At 50.2% G+C, this 16681-nt stretch overlaps 1 protein-coding gene across 4 annotated transcripts in view; it reads right to left on the minus strand.

The window, feature by feature from the left end:
* The window catches only part of LNX1 (ligand of numb-protein X 1), a 106952-nt gene that overhangs the window by 65734 nt on the left and 24537 nt on the right, over positions 1-16681 (minus strand). Inside the window, exon 1 of one of the 4 annotated variants that reach the window (XM_068137692.1) lies at positions 14940-15560. The exons of 2 other annotated variants lie outside the window; for them this stretch is intronic. In XM_068137692.1, the coding sequence (XP_067993793.1) occupies positions 14940-15031 (92 nt within the window). In that variant the 5' untranslated portion in view covers positions 15032-15560. Of the gene's footprint in view, positions 1-14939; positions 15561-16681 lie in introns of those variants that run through there. One more of the 4 variants, XM_068137693.1, reaches the window with a different exon arrangement.

Raw genomic sequence — 16681 nt, forward strand, 5'->3', positions numbered from 1 at the left:
AGCCACAGAGGAGAGCAGGCAGCAGGGGGCTGCTGTTTCATCACCAGTCCTGCAGCTCTCCTGAAAACATTCTGTTACTAAGGGACTTTCTGCTCAGTCTTAGAGTCCTGGACTTTGTGTCTGCCAAGGCAGGGAGATGAATTTCAACAACAAAATGATCAGGAGGAAAGAAAAATAACTACCATTTGGTGTGATGTGTTGTCATGGATCCACCACTGTCACAAGGGACAGGAGCAGTGGAGCCTGAGGTTTGATGAAGTTCTCACACAGGGGTGGGGTTTTTTGGGGGGGAGGAGGAGGTTGTCACAGAGACTGCAGAAGCTGGAGCCTGTGGCATTTTGTCTGTACTGTTTCAACTGGTTCACCCACACAGCCTAAAGGGATGTTCTGGTTTTTAATGTGGCTGTTTCTGCTCAGACCCCCACGTGGTGTGAATCAGCGTGGTCAGATGGGCCTTCCCTACTTCTTGTGGATCTCTGCTCTTCTCTCTCTCTCTCTCTCTGTTCTCTAGATGTGAAAAACAAACGTTTGCTCATGTACCCAAACCCTCATTTTGCTTCCTAATTCATTCCAATAACATCCAAGAGAGTAATTTGCTGAAGTCAGTGGAAGATGTCCCTGCTCGCTGCTGGGAGGTTGGACCAGATGACCTTTGGAGTCCCTTCCCACCCAGAGCACTCTGTGACCCTATGAATAATATCTCTGTGGAACTAAACTAAGTGAGGAGGAAAAAAAAGTCACATTGCTACTACTTCTTCCATCACTTCCTCTTACTGTTCATTACTTCTTCCAGAGAAGAGAACAGGATAGAATTAACCAGGTTGGAAAAGACCTCAGAGATCACCAAGTCCAACCTATCACCCAGCACCATCTGATCAAGTGACCCATGGCACCAAGTGTCTCAGCCAGGCTCTTCCTAAACACCTTCAGGGATGGTGACTCCACCACCTCCCTGGGCAGCACATCCCAATGGCCAATCTCTCTTGCTGGGAAGAATTTCTTCCTAACATCCAGGCTGAACCTCCCCTGGCACAGCTTGAGACTGTGTCCTCTTGTTCTGTCACACAGCCTCTCCTCATAGGGCTGTGCTCTAAACCCCTCTGAATACTGAGAGAGCAGATAGAGGAATAACTAGAGATGAAGTTCTTGAATGAAACAAACCTATTAGGTAAGAAGAACTGAACATGACTGGGGGGGAATTTATGGCCCTCATCATAGAATCATTCAGGTTGGGATGATCCTGGCATCATCAAGTCCACCGCTATGAGGAGAGGCTGAGGGAGCTGGGGTTGCTTAGCCTGGAGAAGAGGAGGCTCAGGGGAGACCTTCTTGCTGTCTACAGCTACCTGAAGGGAGGCTGTAGCCAGGAGGGGGTTGGTCTCTTCTTCCAGGCAACCAGCAGCAGAACAAGAGGACACAGTCTCAGGCTGTGCCAGGGGAGGTTCAGGCTGGATGTTAGGAAGAAATTCTTCCCAGCAAGAGAGATTGGCCATTGGGATGTGCTGCCCAGGGAGGTGGTGGAGTCACCATCCCTGGAGGTGTTTTAAAAGAGCCTGGCTGAGGCCCTTGGTGCCATGGTTTAGTTGATTAGATGGTGCTGGGTGATAGGTTGGACTTGATGATCTTGAAGGTCTTTTCCAACCTGGTTAATTCTGTAACCATTGCCCCTACTCCACAAAGCTCACCCCTAAACCATAACCCTCAGCACCACATCTAAAGCACTTTATTTTCTTGCTTGCTTTGTTTTTAGTGAGTTTTGTGGGACAGTTTGCAGCTCTAAGAGGTATTTCAGTCCAGCAATTCAACCAGACAGAGGGTCACTTGATAAAACTCAGATTAGATGTCAGCTCTACAACTGAGCTGTTTCACAGCCTGGCTTAACCTCTGTTTAGTCTAACAGATAAATGTTTAGAGTTGACCAAGACCACTGAAACGAAGCTAATACAAAGAGAGTCTCAGCAAACCTGCTCAGTCCATAAAGCTGTCTTTGTTTTTGGCCCTCAGCTCAGCATGTTGTGCTGAAGTTAAGCTCTGCAGCTTAAACCCAGAATTTGCTCATAAATTTAAAACAAGGAGCACAAGCAGCTCAGAGCTTTTGCAGCGCTGCAGTAGTGCAAGGTGATGGAAGACACATGGCGCTGCTGAGCTAACCACAAGGCTCCCTGACACACCAAATCAGTTGCTCTTTCCCTTTCCTCCCTGCTCTCCTTGAACAAGAGAGCAGCCCTTTCACAGGCTAGTTCACAGACCAAGCAGGTGCTTGGAGACAACAGGAGGCAGCAGACAGGGTCTCACCACCATGACACAGAGGACAGAGGAATCATAGGTTAGAAGAGAGCTCATAGATCATCTCCCACCTCCCCACCATGGACAGGGACACTTCTCACCTAGACTCAGTTGCTCATCCAACCTGGCCTTGAACACCCCCACAACCTCTCTGGGCAGCCTATGCCAGAGTCTCACCACCCTCATGACAAGAATTTCTTCCTCAGCTCCACTCTAACCCTGCTCTACCTCAGCTTCAAACCATTCCCCCTCATCCTACTGCTAGACATCCTACTGGTAGTTGATTAGGTGGTGTTGGATGATAGGTTGGACACAATGATCTTGAAGGTCTCTTCCAACCTGGTCTGGTCTGGTCTATTCCATTCCATTCCATTCACATCCTTATGACAAGTCCCTCTCCAGCATTCCCAAAGGATTCCTTCAGGTACTGGAAGGCAGCTCTAAAATGCCCCCAGTGTTTTCACTTCTCCAGGCTGAACACCCCCAGCTCCTTCAGCCTGCCCTCACAGCAGAGCTGCTCCAGCCCTTGGATCATCTCTGTGCCCTCCTCTGGACTTGCTCCAACAGCTCAGTGTCCTTCTTGTGAGTGGGACACTGGAACTAGACACAGGATCTCTTCCTGGACTGACTGAAATGGTCAGCTTGTAGTAACTTCAAAATGACAGCTGGGTGACATCCATTCACACACCACCACTAAATCCAGGCTGCTGTGTCCTTATTTGATCTGGACTCTGAGCCTTGCCTGCAGTGCTACCAATGGAGCCTGTGTCTGAGCAAGCCCTGTCCTTTTAAACCAATTCAATTCTCCTTCACCAGACAGAAAGACATGCTGCCATCATGCCATGCATCCCCTCAGAACCTTGATCCCTTGTTACTGCTCTAGCAAGCAGGGCAGGCTTGGGAGAGGCAAGGGCAGAGATGTGATGGAAAGACAACTGAGAGGAAACAAGGAGAAAGCCAAGATGCAGGGTAGCCAGGAGCAGCCAGGAGGAAAATGGCTAAAGAACCCAACACAGACTGGCACTGGTGATGACAGAGACCTAATGAGCTCTTCTCATTTGCTCCCTGGGATAGGACAAGGAGCAATGGATGGAAGCTGCAGCACAGGAGGTTCCACCTCAAGTCTAAGGGGGAACTTCTTTACTGTGTGGGTGTCAGAGCCCTGGAGCAGGCTGCCCAGAGAGGCTGTGGAGTCTCTTTCTCTGGGGACTTTCAAGGCCTGTCTGGATGTGTCCCTGTGTGACCTGAGCTAGATTGCATGGTCCTGCTCTGGCAGGGGGGTTAGACTGGATGATCTCTTTGGGTCCCTTCCAGCCCCTGACATCCTGTGAGCCTGTGATTACAAGTCCTATCAAGGGAACCAGCAGAAAGAATCCTGTTTGAAGGCTTCCAAGCCCACACCTCCTCTCCAAACACACCTATAAGGGCAGAAGAGGCTGATTCACACTTGGCAGGTAGCATCCAGGGAGTTTATGTAACATCAGCACCTCTTGAAGAGCAGGCTGTTATTTTTACTCTACACACCAGCAAACCAAGCTCTCTCATCACAGATAAAAACCCTTCCTGCTGTCAGCTGTGAGGTCTCTTGGTGTTGTAAAGCACCACAGGGCACACAATCACTACAGTGTTGGGGTTTTTTTTTTCCCCTGTGTGCTGGTTGTCAACCTCTATCTGCTGGCAGTTGGAAAAACAGAGGAGACAAGGAGCACAGCAAGGTCTGAACAACAATTAGCAGATCTTAAAGAGCAAGGAGACCATCACAGATCTGTGAAATAAGGGGGGAAGGGGGAAGGGGGAAGGGGGAAGGGGGAAGGGGGAAGGGGGAAGGGGGAAGGGGGAAGGGGGAAGGGGGAAGGGGGAAGGGGGAAGGGGGAAGGGGGAAGGGGGAAGGGGGAAGGGGGAAGGGGGAAGGGGGAAGGGGGAAGGGGGAAGGGGGAAGGGGGAAGGGGGAAGGGGGAAGGGGGAAGGGGGAAGGGGGAAGGGGGAAGGGGGAAGGGGGAAGGGGGAAGGGGGAAGGGGGAAGGGGGAAGGGGGAAAGGGGAAAGGAGGGAAGGGGGAAGGGGGAAAGGGAGGGAATTGTGAGGTATCTGGAAGAAGCCAAAAAGCATTTTGGAAAGAGCTGCTATGGCTTACAACTGATCAACTCTAGAAGGGGTTACTTGACCTTGGCCTCCCTTTATGAATGTCTTTTGCTCACTTGGGTCATGTTACTATTATTCAAGCCTGGTTCACAACAACAACAACAGAGAAAGAAATCTGTGGGACTGCCTTTGCTAGCTCAGCTCAATCTGTTAAGCCCAAGTTTCTCTGTACTCTATATATCTTATTAAATGCTCTGTCCTGTTTCGGTCTGTTCTCCTCTGATTTATGTTGAGCTCAAAGCCCGTAAGTGCAAGTGCCTGCAAACCTCCAGATGCTTAGACCACTGGGGAAAGAGCAGGGGGGAAAAAAAAAGTAGTGAAATGCATCAACCATTACTGTCCAACTTCATTACACTCATGCCTTGGAAGAATAAAACAAGAATGTACTGGAATTCAATCTCCTCTGAGGGAAGAAACTGCGAGGAGCAGGCCGGCCAGAAACAAGGCACACTCAGCCCACTGAAGATCACCAAGAGAAGCAAAATGGAAATGCCCTTCAAAAAGGGACACTGAGAATATTTACAGGCACAGACAAGGTTTGTGTGGCCTTGACCCACAGCAGCACAGAGCAGGTGGGAAGCAGATGTGGAGAGCACAGCGTGGCAGCAGCACTGGAGGCTGCGAGGGACTCTGCCAGTACTGTGCCAGGGTCCAGGTTGTAGCAGAGGGACACGAGGATGGCACAGGCTGCAGTAGCCACTTTCAGGGTGCTTTCAGCACTGCTAGCCTGATTTATTACTATTATCAGTGTCAGTATTTCCATCATGTTCCAGGTTGGGGCAAAGCAGCAGCAATGAGGACACACTGGCTTGAGAGAAGCCCTGAAGAAAAGGACCTGGGGGTGCTGGTGGAGGAGAAGCTCAACAGGAGCCAGCAGTGAGCACTTGCAGCCCAGAGAGCCAAGCAGAGCCTGGGCTGCAGCAAGAGAAGTGTGGCCAGCAGGGCCAGGGAGGGGATTCTGCCCCTCTGCTCCACTCTGCTGAGACCACAGCTGGAGCTCTGGGGCCAGTTCTGGAGCCTCTCTTACAGGAAGGATCTGGAGGTGCCAGCTGCAACCTCAGCAGTGCCAAGAGCAGAAAGGAAACACCAATGGGGACACACTGCATTTGGGAAAGAATTGTGCTCACCCCTTCTGCAGCACTGGCAGCTGCCTGCTCTAGTTACCAACCAGGTAACAGCACTCGAAGGAGAGCTGTGCCAAATGTCTAAACCAGACCCAGTGGCAAGGCTCCTTTGGGAGCTTCTAAAGGCAAGTCACAGCCACCCCCAGGGATTCCTGCTCCCACTGTGAAACCTGTTTGGTGAAGGGCTGTGTTACAACATGTGCTCTTCATGTGGAGCACTTGTTCCTGACTGCAGCTGAGCTTCTTGGCAGGAGCTGCTCATCCATGTCAAGGGAAAGAGCCTTGCTCATCTATCTCGAGCTACACATTCTCATCCAGCAGCAGGAGGACAGCACACTCCCTGCTTCCAGTGCTCTCCTGTGGATCACAGGGCAGGTTTCATTAACCATGAATTAGCATAGAGTAGAGTAGAGTAGAGTAGAGTAGAATAGAATAGAATAGAATAGAATAGAACCAGGTTAGAAAAGACCTCAGAGATCATCCAGTCCAACCTATCATCCAACACCATCTAATCAATTAAACCTTGGCAGCAAGTGCCTCACCCAGGCTCCTCTTACACACCTCCAGGGATGGTGACTCCACCACCTCCCTGGGCAGCACACCCCAATGGCCAATCTCTCTTGCTGGGAAGAACTTCTTCCTACCATCCAGCCTAAACCTCCCCTGGCACAGCCTGAGACTGTGTCCTCTCCTTCTGTCATTGGTTGCCTAGGAGAAGAGACCAACCCCCAGCTGGCTACAACCTCCCTTCAGGGAGTTGTAGACAGCAATGAGGTCTCCCCTGAGCCTCCTCTTCTCCAGGCTAAGCAACCTGTTCTTCTCCTCTCTATAAAGTCTGCTCCATCAGAGCCTTTCCCTGGTGGATCACAGGGCAGATTGTGTTAACCATGTCCTGGAGTCATGGCTTCACTTGCCAACAGGTACTGTCACTCCCTTCTCCTATCATGAGGAGATATTGTACAGTATGGAGAAGCTATGAATGTTTCCCTGCTGGGTTTGGGTTTGAGTGTGTCAAGGTTGCATAGGATCTGTTGCAACCTCCAGGCATTTCATTAGGGTGCTCCTGAAATGGCTTCAATCTCTATGCAGAATCTGTTGTCAATCAATAAATTATATGAATGGAGGAAAAAAATACTTCCAAGAGGCCCAGGGGTTCCCTGGCTCCATTCAGTCTTCATCAGCTGCAACTCTGCTGAGGCCTAGAGCTGGGTTCAACTAAAGCTGTTTAACAAACCGGTTCACATTATTAACCCCAAAGCAGAATTCAGCTCCAAGGCAGGGATCCTTCAGCAGCAGTGAGGTTTTGGCCATGACATATGCCACTGACTAACAGATCCCTCCACTGAGGTGCCAGGTAGACCCAGGGGCACCAGTCTGAACTCTCCTGTTGAAAGAGGAAGCCCCAAGCAGCCACATCTGTGCTGCCACACAATCAATTCCCTCAGACCAGCACTGCCACTGATGTCACTATAAGTCCTCTGCCAACTTCTGCTGCCATTCTTGTGCACCAAGTCACTTCAGGGCTCAGGGGAGGCAGTTTGGACATGCAGCCACATGCCAAGCTGCAGAAAACCAGCTCGAGCTCCTGAACCATTGCTCTGCTCCTGGAGAAGGTCATGGAATACAGCTGGCTGCTCTGTGGCCCAGGGACCTTGAAGGCAGAATTCCCCCTCAGTAGGTCAAGAGTGTTAAAAAGCCCCCAGAGGACCCTTAGACCTACTGTTCTGCTTCCCTCCAGTGAAGTGAGCTGCGCTGCAGCTGAGCTCAGGACCAGAATCCAGAGCAGGGTTTAAGCTATGACAAGCACAAGAGCTCTGCAAGAGCAGTGTTTATCCTTGCCTTGCAGGACAGCCCAGTTCTGCCAGATCTGTCAGAGAAATAGCTCAAGGAAAAATCCCTTTGTCATGCTGCCAGTGCCAGTGCTGAACTAGGTTAATTATCAGAGAGATGAGGAGGTCGGCCAAGCTGGCAGCACACAGCCTGTGTGGCTTCATGTCAGACCAGAAATGAGAGCAACCCCCCACCTCCTGCAGCTCCCACCACAGGATCACAGAGGGGTCTGGGTTAGAAGGGACCTCCAAAGGTCATCTAACCCAATCCCCTCTGCAGTCAGATCATCAACTAGATCAGGTTGCTCAGAGCCCTGTTCAGCCTCACCTTGAATATCTCCAGGGATGGAGCCTCATCCACCTCCTGGGCAACCTGTTCCAGTGTTCCACCACCCTCATGGTGAAGAACTTCCTGATATCCAGGCTAAATCTGCTCTTCTCTAGTTTGAAGCCATTGCCCCTTGTCCTGTCTAAACAGTCCCTCTCCATCCTTCTCACAGCCCCCTTCAGGTACTGGCAGGCTGAATGAACACTTATGAGTGCTTGTGATCCATTAGCCATTGCTGGGAGTTTTGGGAGAAACTGTAGAAGCTGGAAGGCAAGTCAGCCCCTTGGAGGATCTGCTGCCCTTGAAGAAAGCCTGGGGAGAAACAAAGGCAGCCTGAGAATGCCCAGTGCCTACTGCTTCCCTGCACCATGCTACCTGCTGGGACTCAATGCAAGAAGATATCCAGATCAGAAGCTTTCCCAAAGAGGATATTGAAGACAGGAAGGGTGAGGAACCAAAAAGATTGGATTTCTTGCTTCCAAGCACGGTGCCAGATTGTGCCATGCTTTCATCCTGGCCCCTTTCTGAAGCCAGTGAGAAGCCCTTCATGCACCCAGTGAGAAGCCCTTCATGCACCCATGTCCTGCTTTAACCCACCTCAGTCCTGCTTTCCCTGGGAGACATCCAATCCTAGCACACTGGGAAAGCCTCTTCACCTTTTAGCTGAGCATGCTTTGCCTTTGCCTATTTAGTGCTGATATTCCAAACATACTCCCTTAGCTTTCCAATCAAGAACCTTTTCCATTCAAACCTTGCTCTCCAATGTTTCAGCTTTAATCAACCTCCCAGCTTCACTCTGCCATCCATTGCCATCCCCATCTCTGCACAGAGGCAGGAGGCCAGCACAGGGCTTTCACCTGCACTCTTCACTCTGCCATCCATTGCCATCCCCAGCTCTGCACAGAGGCAGGAGGCCAGCACAGGGCTTTCACTCTGCACTCTTCCCTCTGCCATCCATTGCCATCCCCATCTCTGCACAGAGGCAGGAGGCCAGCACAGGGCTTTCACCTGCACTCTTCACTCTGCCATCCATTGCCATCCCCAGCTCTGCACAGAGGCAGGAGGCCAGCACAGGGCTTTCACTCTGCACTCTTCACTCTGCCATCCATTGCCATCCCCAGCTCTGCACAGAGGCAGAAGGTCAGCACAGGGCTTTCACTCTGCACTCTTCACTCCTGCTCTGGCAGGGGGGTAGGACTGGATGAGCTTTCATGAGCCATCCATTGCCATCCCCAGCTCTGCCCAGAGGCAGGAGGCCAGCACAGGGCTTTCACTCTGCACTCTTCCTTCTGCCATCCATTGGCATCCCCAGCTCTGCACAGAGGCAGGAAGCCAGCATGGAGCTTTCACTCTGGACTAACAGAGGAGCCCCAAAGGTGCTCCAGGCTTCTCAGTGCTCTCACAATTAATGTGTGCCCTGCCTTCCCCAGCTGATTTCACAGGGCAGACCTGAAGTCAGACACAAGCTTCCCCTCCCAGCTGCACAGAAATGAAAGCAGCTGGCCACATGCTTAAGCTCAGTGCTGGAAGGGGGGCTGGGAAGGTGCCCCCTAACAGCTTAACCTGACTTATTCTTATCCTAGAGCAAATGGACACTAGAAGACATCTGGTGCTTGTGTCTTTGGTTTTTAAATGGCATGAGCAGAGAAATGCAATTTTACTGGCTGCCCCAGCCCAAAGTGCTGGTCTGAAATGCAAGAGTAATTATCATATAAAAGTTATATGGGGAAAATTGATCCAGTTCATTAGGTGAGATCCCTTTGGCTCTTTCCACATAAAAAACCAAGGGGGAGAAGGAGAGAAAAAAGAAAAAGAAAATAAAAGCAGGAGGTTTTTTACATGCAGGAGTAGGCTGTGCCTTTCACTCTGAGAAACAAGGGATTTATATATATATATATATTTAGGTGGCTGGATGTGTTCCTGTGTGATCTGCTATAGGTGATCCTGCTCTGGCAGGGGGGTAGGACTGGATGAGCTTTCATCAAGGTCCTTTCCAGCCCCTAACATTCTGTGATTCAGATCAGTGGGGTGGATCTAGCTGGTGTATTGCCAGCAGTCACCAAGCCAGGAGCTGTCTGATCCTTGGAGAGAAGCAGCACCAGCAAGTGTGGCTGCCAGGGGCTCACCCAGCACTCAGCCTGTGCTGAGCACACGCAGTGCTGGGCACCCTCTTGGTCATGGTGATGTGCTGAAGGGGGATTAGGTTGGAAACCACTCCACTCCTTCCACATGGCTGAATAGAGCAGAGCAGAGCAGAGCAGAGTAGGATAGGATAGGATAGGATAGGATAGGATAGGATAGGATAGGATAGGATAGGATAGGATAGGATAGGATAGGATAGGATAGGATAGGATAGGATAGGATAGGATAGGATAGGATAGGATAGGATAGGATAGGATAGGATAGGATAGGATAGAACAGAACAGAACAGAACAGAACAGAACAAACCAGGTTGGAAAAGACCTTTGAGATCATCAAGTCCAACCTCTCCCCCAACACCATCTAATCAACTAAACCATGGCACCAAGCACCCCGTCCAGTCTCTTCCTAAACACTTCCAGTGATGGTGACTCCACCACCTCCCTGGGCATCACATAAAGGGCTGTTACTCTGCACTCTGTTATTCTGTATTCTGGTTTACCACGGGCTTGCTCTTCAGTATTTGGCTAAGAGCAAGGACAGGAAGAGCACCTGTGCTGAAATCTTTGCTGGGGGCAAGGGAGGGACAACAAGCAACAGTCATGGAAGTGGTTTTGGTGCAGGCAAGTGTCTGGAGATATGTACCTGCTTGCTGGGAATACCTATAATTATCAGGCTGCAAATAGAAAACCAAAAATAGCAGCACCCAACACCTGATCCATCAAGGTCACTACAACACGTCACAGAATCACCACAGAATCAACCAGGTTGGAAGAGATCGCCAAGATCACAGTATCACAGTAGATCAGCAAGTCCAACCAATCACCCAACTCTATCTAATCACCCAACCCTACCTAATCACAGTATCACCAAGGTTGGAAGAGACCTCAAAGATCATCGAGTCCAACCTGTCACCACAGACCTCATGACTAGACCATGGCACCAAGACCATGGTTCTAAGTGCCTCATCCAGTCTGTTCTTAAACACCTTCAGGGACATTGACCCCACCACCTCCCTGGGCAGCACATTCCAAAGGGCAATCTTTCTGTCTGGGAAGAACTTCTCTCTAAGATCAAGCCTGAACTTCCCCCTGCACAGCTTGAGGCTGTGTCCTCTTGTTCTGGTGCTGCTTGCCTGGGAGAAGAGACCAACCCCCACCTGGCTACAACCTCCCTTCAGATAGTATTAGAGAGCAATAAGGTCTCCCCTGAGCCTCCTCTTCTGCAGGCTTCATCCACACCCCTCTCCTTCCCACCCACATGGCACCTAGCTGAAGTGCAAAAGGCTGTGTCAGACCTTCTCCACTTTGTTCCTCCTCTTTGATTCTCCTAGAAGCTCCTGTTTATTTCTTAGCTGAATCCCAGAGCCTGCATCTCCAGATGGGCTTTGGGCTGCTCTATAATCCCTTTTCCCCATGCCGCAGGCTCTGCACTCAGGCAAACAAGACGCCCTTGAACTACAGAAAATGCCACCACATGCAGCACAAATAACCTGACCCTTGTTTGTTTGGGTGGGGTAGAAGGGAGTGCAGTGTAAATCCTCTTATGCCAGCACCAGTGATGGCAACTGCAGCCCCTTAATTACAACCCCCATGGTCCTCAGGCTATTCCCTTGCTGCTCGCACCCCTGCTTGCCCCCTCCTCCTCAGCTGGCATCTTTGGTGCCTGCCAGCCAACAAAATGATCTGAGGCCAATATTTGTACTGGCCAGCAACCAAAGATAGTGTGATAATGATAACAGAAAGAAAGAAAGAAGTGTTTTCTACCTTCTGCTGGCTAGCTCTGAGCCATGGGGCAAGCTGTCAGATACACTACACGAGGCAGTGGCTTTTCAGTCTCCTGCAGAGAATGATTTCCAAAGCTGCCTCTGTGGTGTTTGGGGCAGTAACCCTAGGTGCCAGACTGTCCTTGACACTGTTGCCCATGCTCTTCCACCCCAAAAAAACCTTTGATTAAAAACATCCTGCATGCATAAGTGCCTCAGCAAGCAAAATATTAGGGGGTTGGAAGAGACCTCCAGAGATTGAGTCCAAGCTCCCTGCCAGAGCAAAATCACAGCCTGTAGGTCATAATGTTTGTATAAATTGATTAAGCAGAACTGAAAACTGTATTCCACCTTTTCTTGTAGTCAGCTGCTGGGGGTGGAGGGGAATTTTTGGCCCATCACATTCTGTTAGAGGGGATCTTGAACCCACCCCACATCAGTGGCTTGTGCAGCACCCAGCAGCAGCCAGAGGCACCAAATACACACCGAGGAGACACTCCTGAAACAAACTCAAACTGCCAGGCAGCCTTTTGGATTATGTCAGCCTCAGAAAATCCTGCTTCCCCCTGCCCTGGCCACAGACAGAGTGGAGCAGGAGGTCCTGAGCTCTGACTCCTGGTAGCAGGTAGCATCCAGGGCTGGGTACCGGAGAGGGAGCTTGCACCTCCCATTGCTAGCAACCAAAGACGCACGTCCAAGCCCCAGCCCACACCCACTCCAGCAAGAAGGGCTGCTGGCAAGCAGCAAGATTCACATCTCTGTGGGTTACAAGGCTAAATAAATAAGAGAGAAACAGCTCCTGGACGTGGTAGCCCTTTAGCCTGGCAGAATCAGTGAACCTGAATTCCCCAAGAGCGGCATGGAGTCTGCGCCTGCGGCTGTGCTCCGATTAATCCCCTCGGGTTTGTTTTCCCTGGATGTCCCAGATGCCGTTGCTCCCGTCAGAAGTGTTCATCTGCTCTGCTTTGAGCTTGATTGCTCCTGTAGCCTGCTTGGCTTAACCCTGTTGTTTGGGGTTGGGTTTGTTTTTGTTTCCAATGAACGTTCTAAAGCAAAAAGCCAGCGAATTAAAACGAGGGCATCGCCGCAGCCCCTCAACAGCAGCTGGGTGAAGTGTTTCAAGCACCTATGGCACACAGAAACCCTGAGCTGTGGAAAGCAGCCTGACGAAATTATTCATAGTTGCCTTGCACATCACACAAGAAATGTAAAAGGAGACTTTAGGTTCTTCAAAACACTGCTTTACCACCCACCCCACCCCCCTTCTTTTCCCCTTCTCTCTCCTTTCTTTTCCCTTTCTCTCTTCTTTCTTTCCCCCCTTCTTTTCCCCTTCTTTCCCCGTTTCTTTTCCCCTTCTTTCCCCCTTTCTTGTCCCCTTCCTTTTCCCCTTTCTTTTCTCCTTCTCTTCCCCTTTCTTTCCCCTTTCTCTTCCCCTTCTCTCTCCTTTCTTTCCCCCCTTCTTTCCCCCTTCTTTTCCCCTTCCTTTTCCCCTTCTCTTCCCCTTCTCTCTCTCTCCTTTCTTTCCCCCTTTCTTTCCTCCTTCTCTCTCCTTTCTTTCCTCCTTCTCTCTCCTTTCTTTCCCCCTTTCTTTCCCCCTTCTCTCTCCTTTCTTTCCCCCTTTCTTTCCCCCTCCTCTCTCCTTTCTTTCCCCCTTTCTTTCCCCCTCCTCTCTCCTTTCTTTCCCCCTCCTCTCTCCTTTCTTTCCCCCTCCTCTCTCCTTTCTTTCCCCCTCCTCTCTCCTTTCTTTCCCCCTCCTCTCTCCTTTCTTTTCCCCTTTCTTTCCCCCTCCTCTCTCCTTTCTTTCCCCCTTCTCTCTCCTTTCTTCCCCCCTTCTTCCCCCCTTTCTTTCCCCCTTCTTCCCCTCTTTCTTCTTTCTTTTCCCCTTCTTCCTCTCTCTCTTATTATTTCTTTTTTGGGGGGTGGGGTGTCTGGCAGTAGAGACAAAACCATCTGGAAACGAGTCCCATTGATACTAATCACAACTGTTAGGAAAACATTCCCACTGTAGGCACAACACAGCCATCAGGCCACTCTGAGCACAATTAGCCATTCCAGTCATTTATCTGGAGGGAACAACAACAAAAAATAATCTTGAGAGCTACAATTGGTTAAAATGCAACCAAAATACAATTAACTGAAGCAGGCTGGGATAAGTATCTAGTTCCAGTTATCAAAGCCCTGCTAACTAGCACAATACCATCCCAGCACAAATGAAAAGTAGTATCCTTTACAGCACCTTTATGTTACGGGATGGAAAGCTCAGCTCTGGGGTTGTTGGTGGTGTGAGAATTTATTAATATTAAAAAAAAAAGCCCCAAACTATGATATTTGAACTCAAATTTGCATTACTGTGGTGGGTTGAAAATTCCCCACCCTCCTCCTACCCCCTTTGTACAGAAGGGACAAGAGACAGAAGCAGAGAAGTTAATACCAGTCACAACAAAAGCAGTGCAGCCAGGGTCAAGCAGAAGCAAGTTAGAACCTCCCAGCCCGAGGAAGCAAGAAGAGAGAGGGAAATTGTTTACATGACTAGCTTAAGTCCATTCTCTTTCCAATGGGATTGTTTAGAACTATCCTTATTGCCCTGTTTGCACCCAATATTTACATTTCACTTCTTTCTGTTCAGGATCTGTGGCAAACAATTTTAAAGGCATAGCCTAAAACTGCCACAAATTACAGAGAAAAGAATGTTCTGCTCTGGGAGAAAAAATAAAAGGAAGGAGAAAAAAACCCAAACCAAACCAGCAAGCCAGAAATAGAGGAAATCTCTTCCCTGTCTCAAGTGAATTATTTCTGGGGAAAGGCTTCTCAGCATTTTTGCTACAGGCACCACAGCTTTACACACAGAACATTATGCACTATACACACAGAGAGCGCTCGACTGGGGGTGTCTAGCTTGATGTCTTCCTCTCTGCCTAGCTCCTGTGTGAAGCTATTTATGGAGAGCAAAGAGAAAGGAAACCAAAACCCCACAGATTTAGAAGTGGGGAGGGAAGAAGAAAAATGAAAAGAAAGGCAACAAACCAAACCCAACCAAACCAAACTAAACCCAACCAAACCGCCATGGAAAACGTCGGCACTGGAAGCAAGTTGGCAGGGGGAACGCAATGGGGATGCTCTGCTATTATTAGTCCCCTGGATGGGAAGCAGTTGGCAAGCCACTGAGGGATTTTCCTGGGTACATACACACAGACACATAGACAGACAGACAGACACCACCCCCCCCCCCCCCCAGACACAAAACAGGGTGGTGGCGAGCCCCTTCCCGCCGCTCGGGTAGGACAGACAGACAGAGAGCACGAGGCCGGCGCGCCCGTGCGTACTCACAGCTCGGAGTACAAGAAGTGCAGGTTGCCCACATTGTCTATGTAGTTTGCAGGACTTAGCCAAGGTAGGACCAGTAACAGGAGAGCCTTCATTGTTTCAGTGCAGGGCTGGCACTGCTGCTAGGTTTCCTCTTGCCCACAGTCTCTCTCTCTCTCTCCTGTGCTGGTGGGACACACAACGTGAAGCTTTTGTGCCAGCCAAGCCCCTTCTAAGCCAGCCTTCCCATTTCAAGGCAAGGGTAGCACATTGTGAATCGAGCTCAAATCCCTTTAAAGGAAGCTAGACTGCAAAAAAACAACAGCAAAAAATAATAGTAAAAAAATAATAATCATTGACCTGTAAGAGGATTACTCCATCTGACTCTCAGATGGGGAGAGGTGAAGGTTTAGGGACAAGCACGGCGTGGTTGGCGAGACAGTGACTTATGCTGCAGAGGAGAGCGATGCTCAGGGAAGGGACCTGCCTCCTGCAGGATTCAGAGTGGTTCTTCAGAGGCAGCTGGTACGTTTACATCACTGCCCACAAGCAGATGGGTTACGAGCTGAGCTGCATCACGGAAGGGTGTAGCTGTCTGACAAGGAAGGGAGGAGTGTGCGAGTGTCTGTGTGTGTTGGGAGGGGGGATAAAAAATATGCCCCCCGTGGAGTTTTGAAGCAGGCGATATCAGAAGGCCACACCTTTTTAAAGTCAAACCACCACAAAAGAGCACAGCCAACTGCTGGCTGCGTGCAGCTCAGCCTGGATTCCCCCAGCCCCAGTCAGATGGCTCTGTGCAAACGTAAATCATGCAATAATCCAAGGACGTTGTCTCTTCCCAGGGCTTCTCTGGGTGAAGGATGCGAGAGCAAGCGCCTTAAAGGAGGATGCTTGCAGCGCTCTACACCATGGCAACCAGCACTGCAAACAAAAAAAATAATAATAAAGTTGTCTCCTCCATTGCAGAGCATGGAAGAGCAAACTCACCTTGCTCCACCAGTGACCTCCTCCCTGAGGAGGGCAAGTCAGAATGTTTGTCCCCCCTCCGAGAGCCAGGATTGGAGTGAGCCTGAATCGTGCGAGAGCAGCGAGGGGCTGCCAGCTGCCCTGGTGCCTCTCCTCTAATGTGTTCCCTGAGAACGCAGATCACGTTCAGGGGAGATCTCAGGTGGGCTCTGAGCTGCTCTCACTGTCAGCACAGGGGTGCTCATGGTTATTATTTCATTGTCATTATCACAGTCCCACACTTCCTCTCCCCTCCCTCTCTATTCACCAGAGGCACAGGACGGCATTGGCTCGGGCTGTGCCTGGGCATGCCGAAGCACAACGTCCTTCTCCTCTCCTGCTCTGCCGTGAGTTGGAGGTGGGATGGCAAGGGAGGTGTTTGCATTTCTGAGAACTAAATGAGGCAGAGGCATAAGACACCTTTGGCAATAATCAATCCATCATACAATTGCAAAGAAAAAAAATCGAAGTACTGCAGAGCCTCTGAAAGCAGAAGGTTGCAGAAGTCCTCGTTTAAGGGTCAGCCATTCAGGAATCACAGAAGGGTCTGGGTTGGAAGGGACCTCCAAAGCTCATCCAGTCCAACCCCTCTGCAGTCAGCAGGGGCATCCTCAACCAGATCAGGTTGCCCAGAGCCCTGTTGAGCCTCACCTTGATTATCTCGAGGGATGGAGCCTCTACCACCTCCCTGGGCAGGCAACCTATTCCAGTGTTCCACTAACATCCACTCTAAATCTGCTCTTCTCTGGCTTGAAGCCATT

This window comes from Melanerpes formicivorus, unplaced genomic scaffold, assembly GCF_026170545.1.
Source record: "Melanerpes formicivorus ecotype bairdi unplaced genomic scaffold, bMelFor1.0.p_v2 SCAF_4, whole genome shotgun sequence".
NCBI lineage: Eukaryota > Metazoa > Chordata > Aves > Piciformes > Picidae > Melanerpes > Melanerpes formicivorus.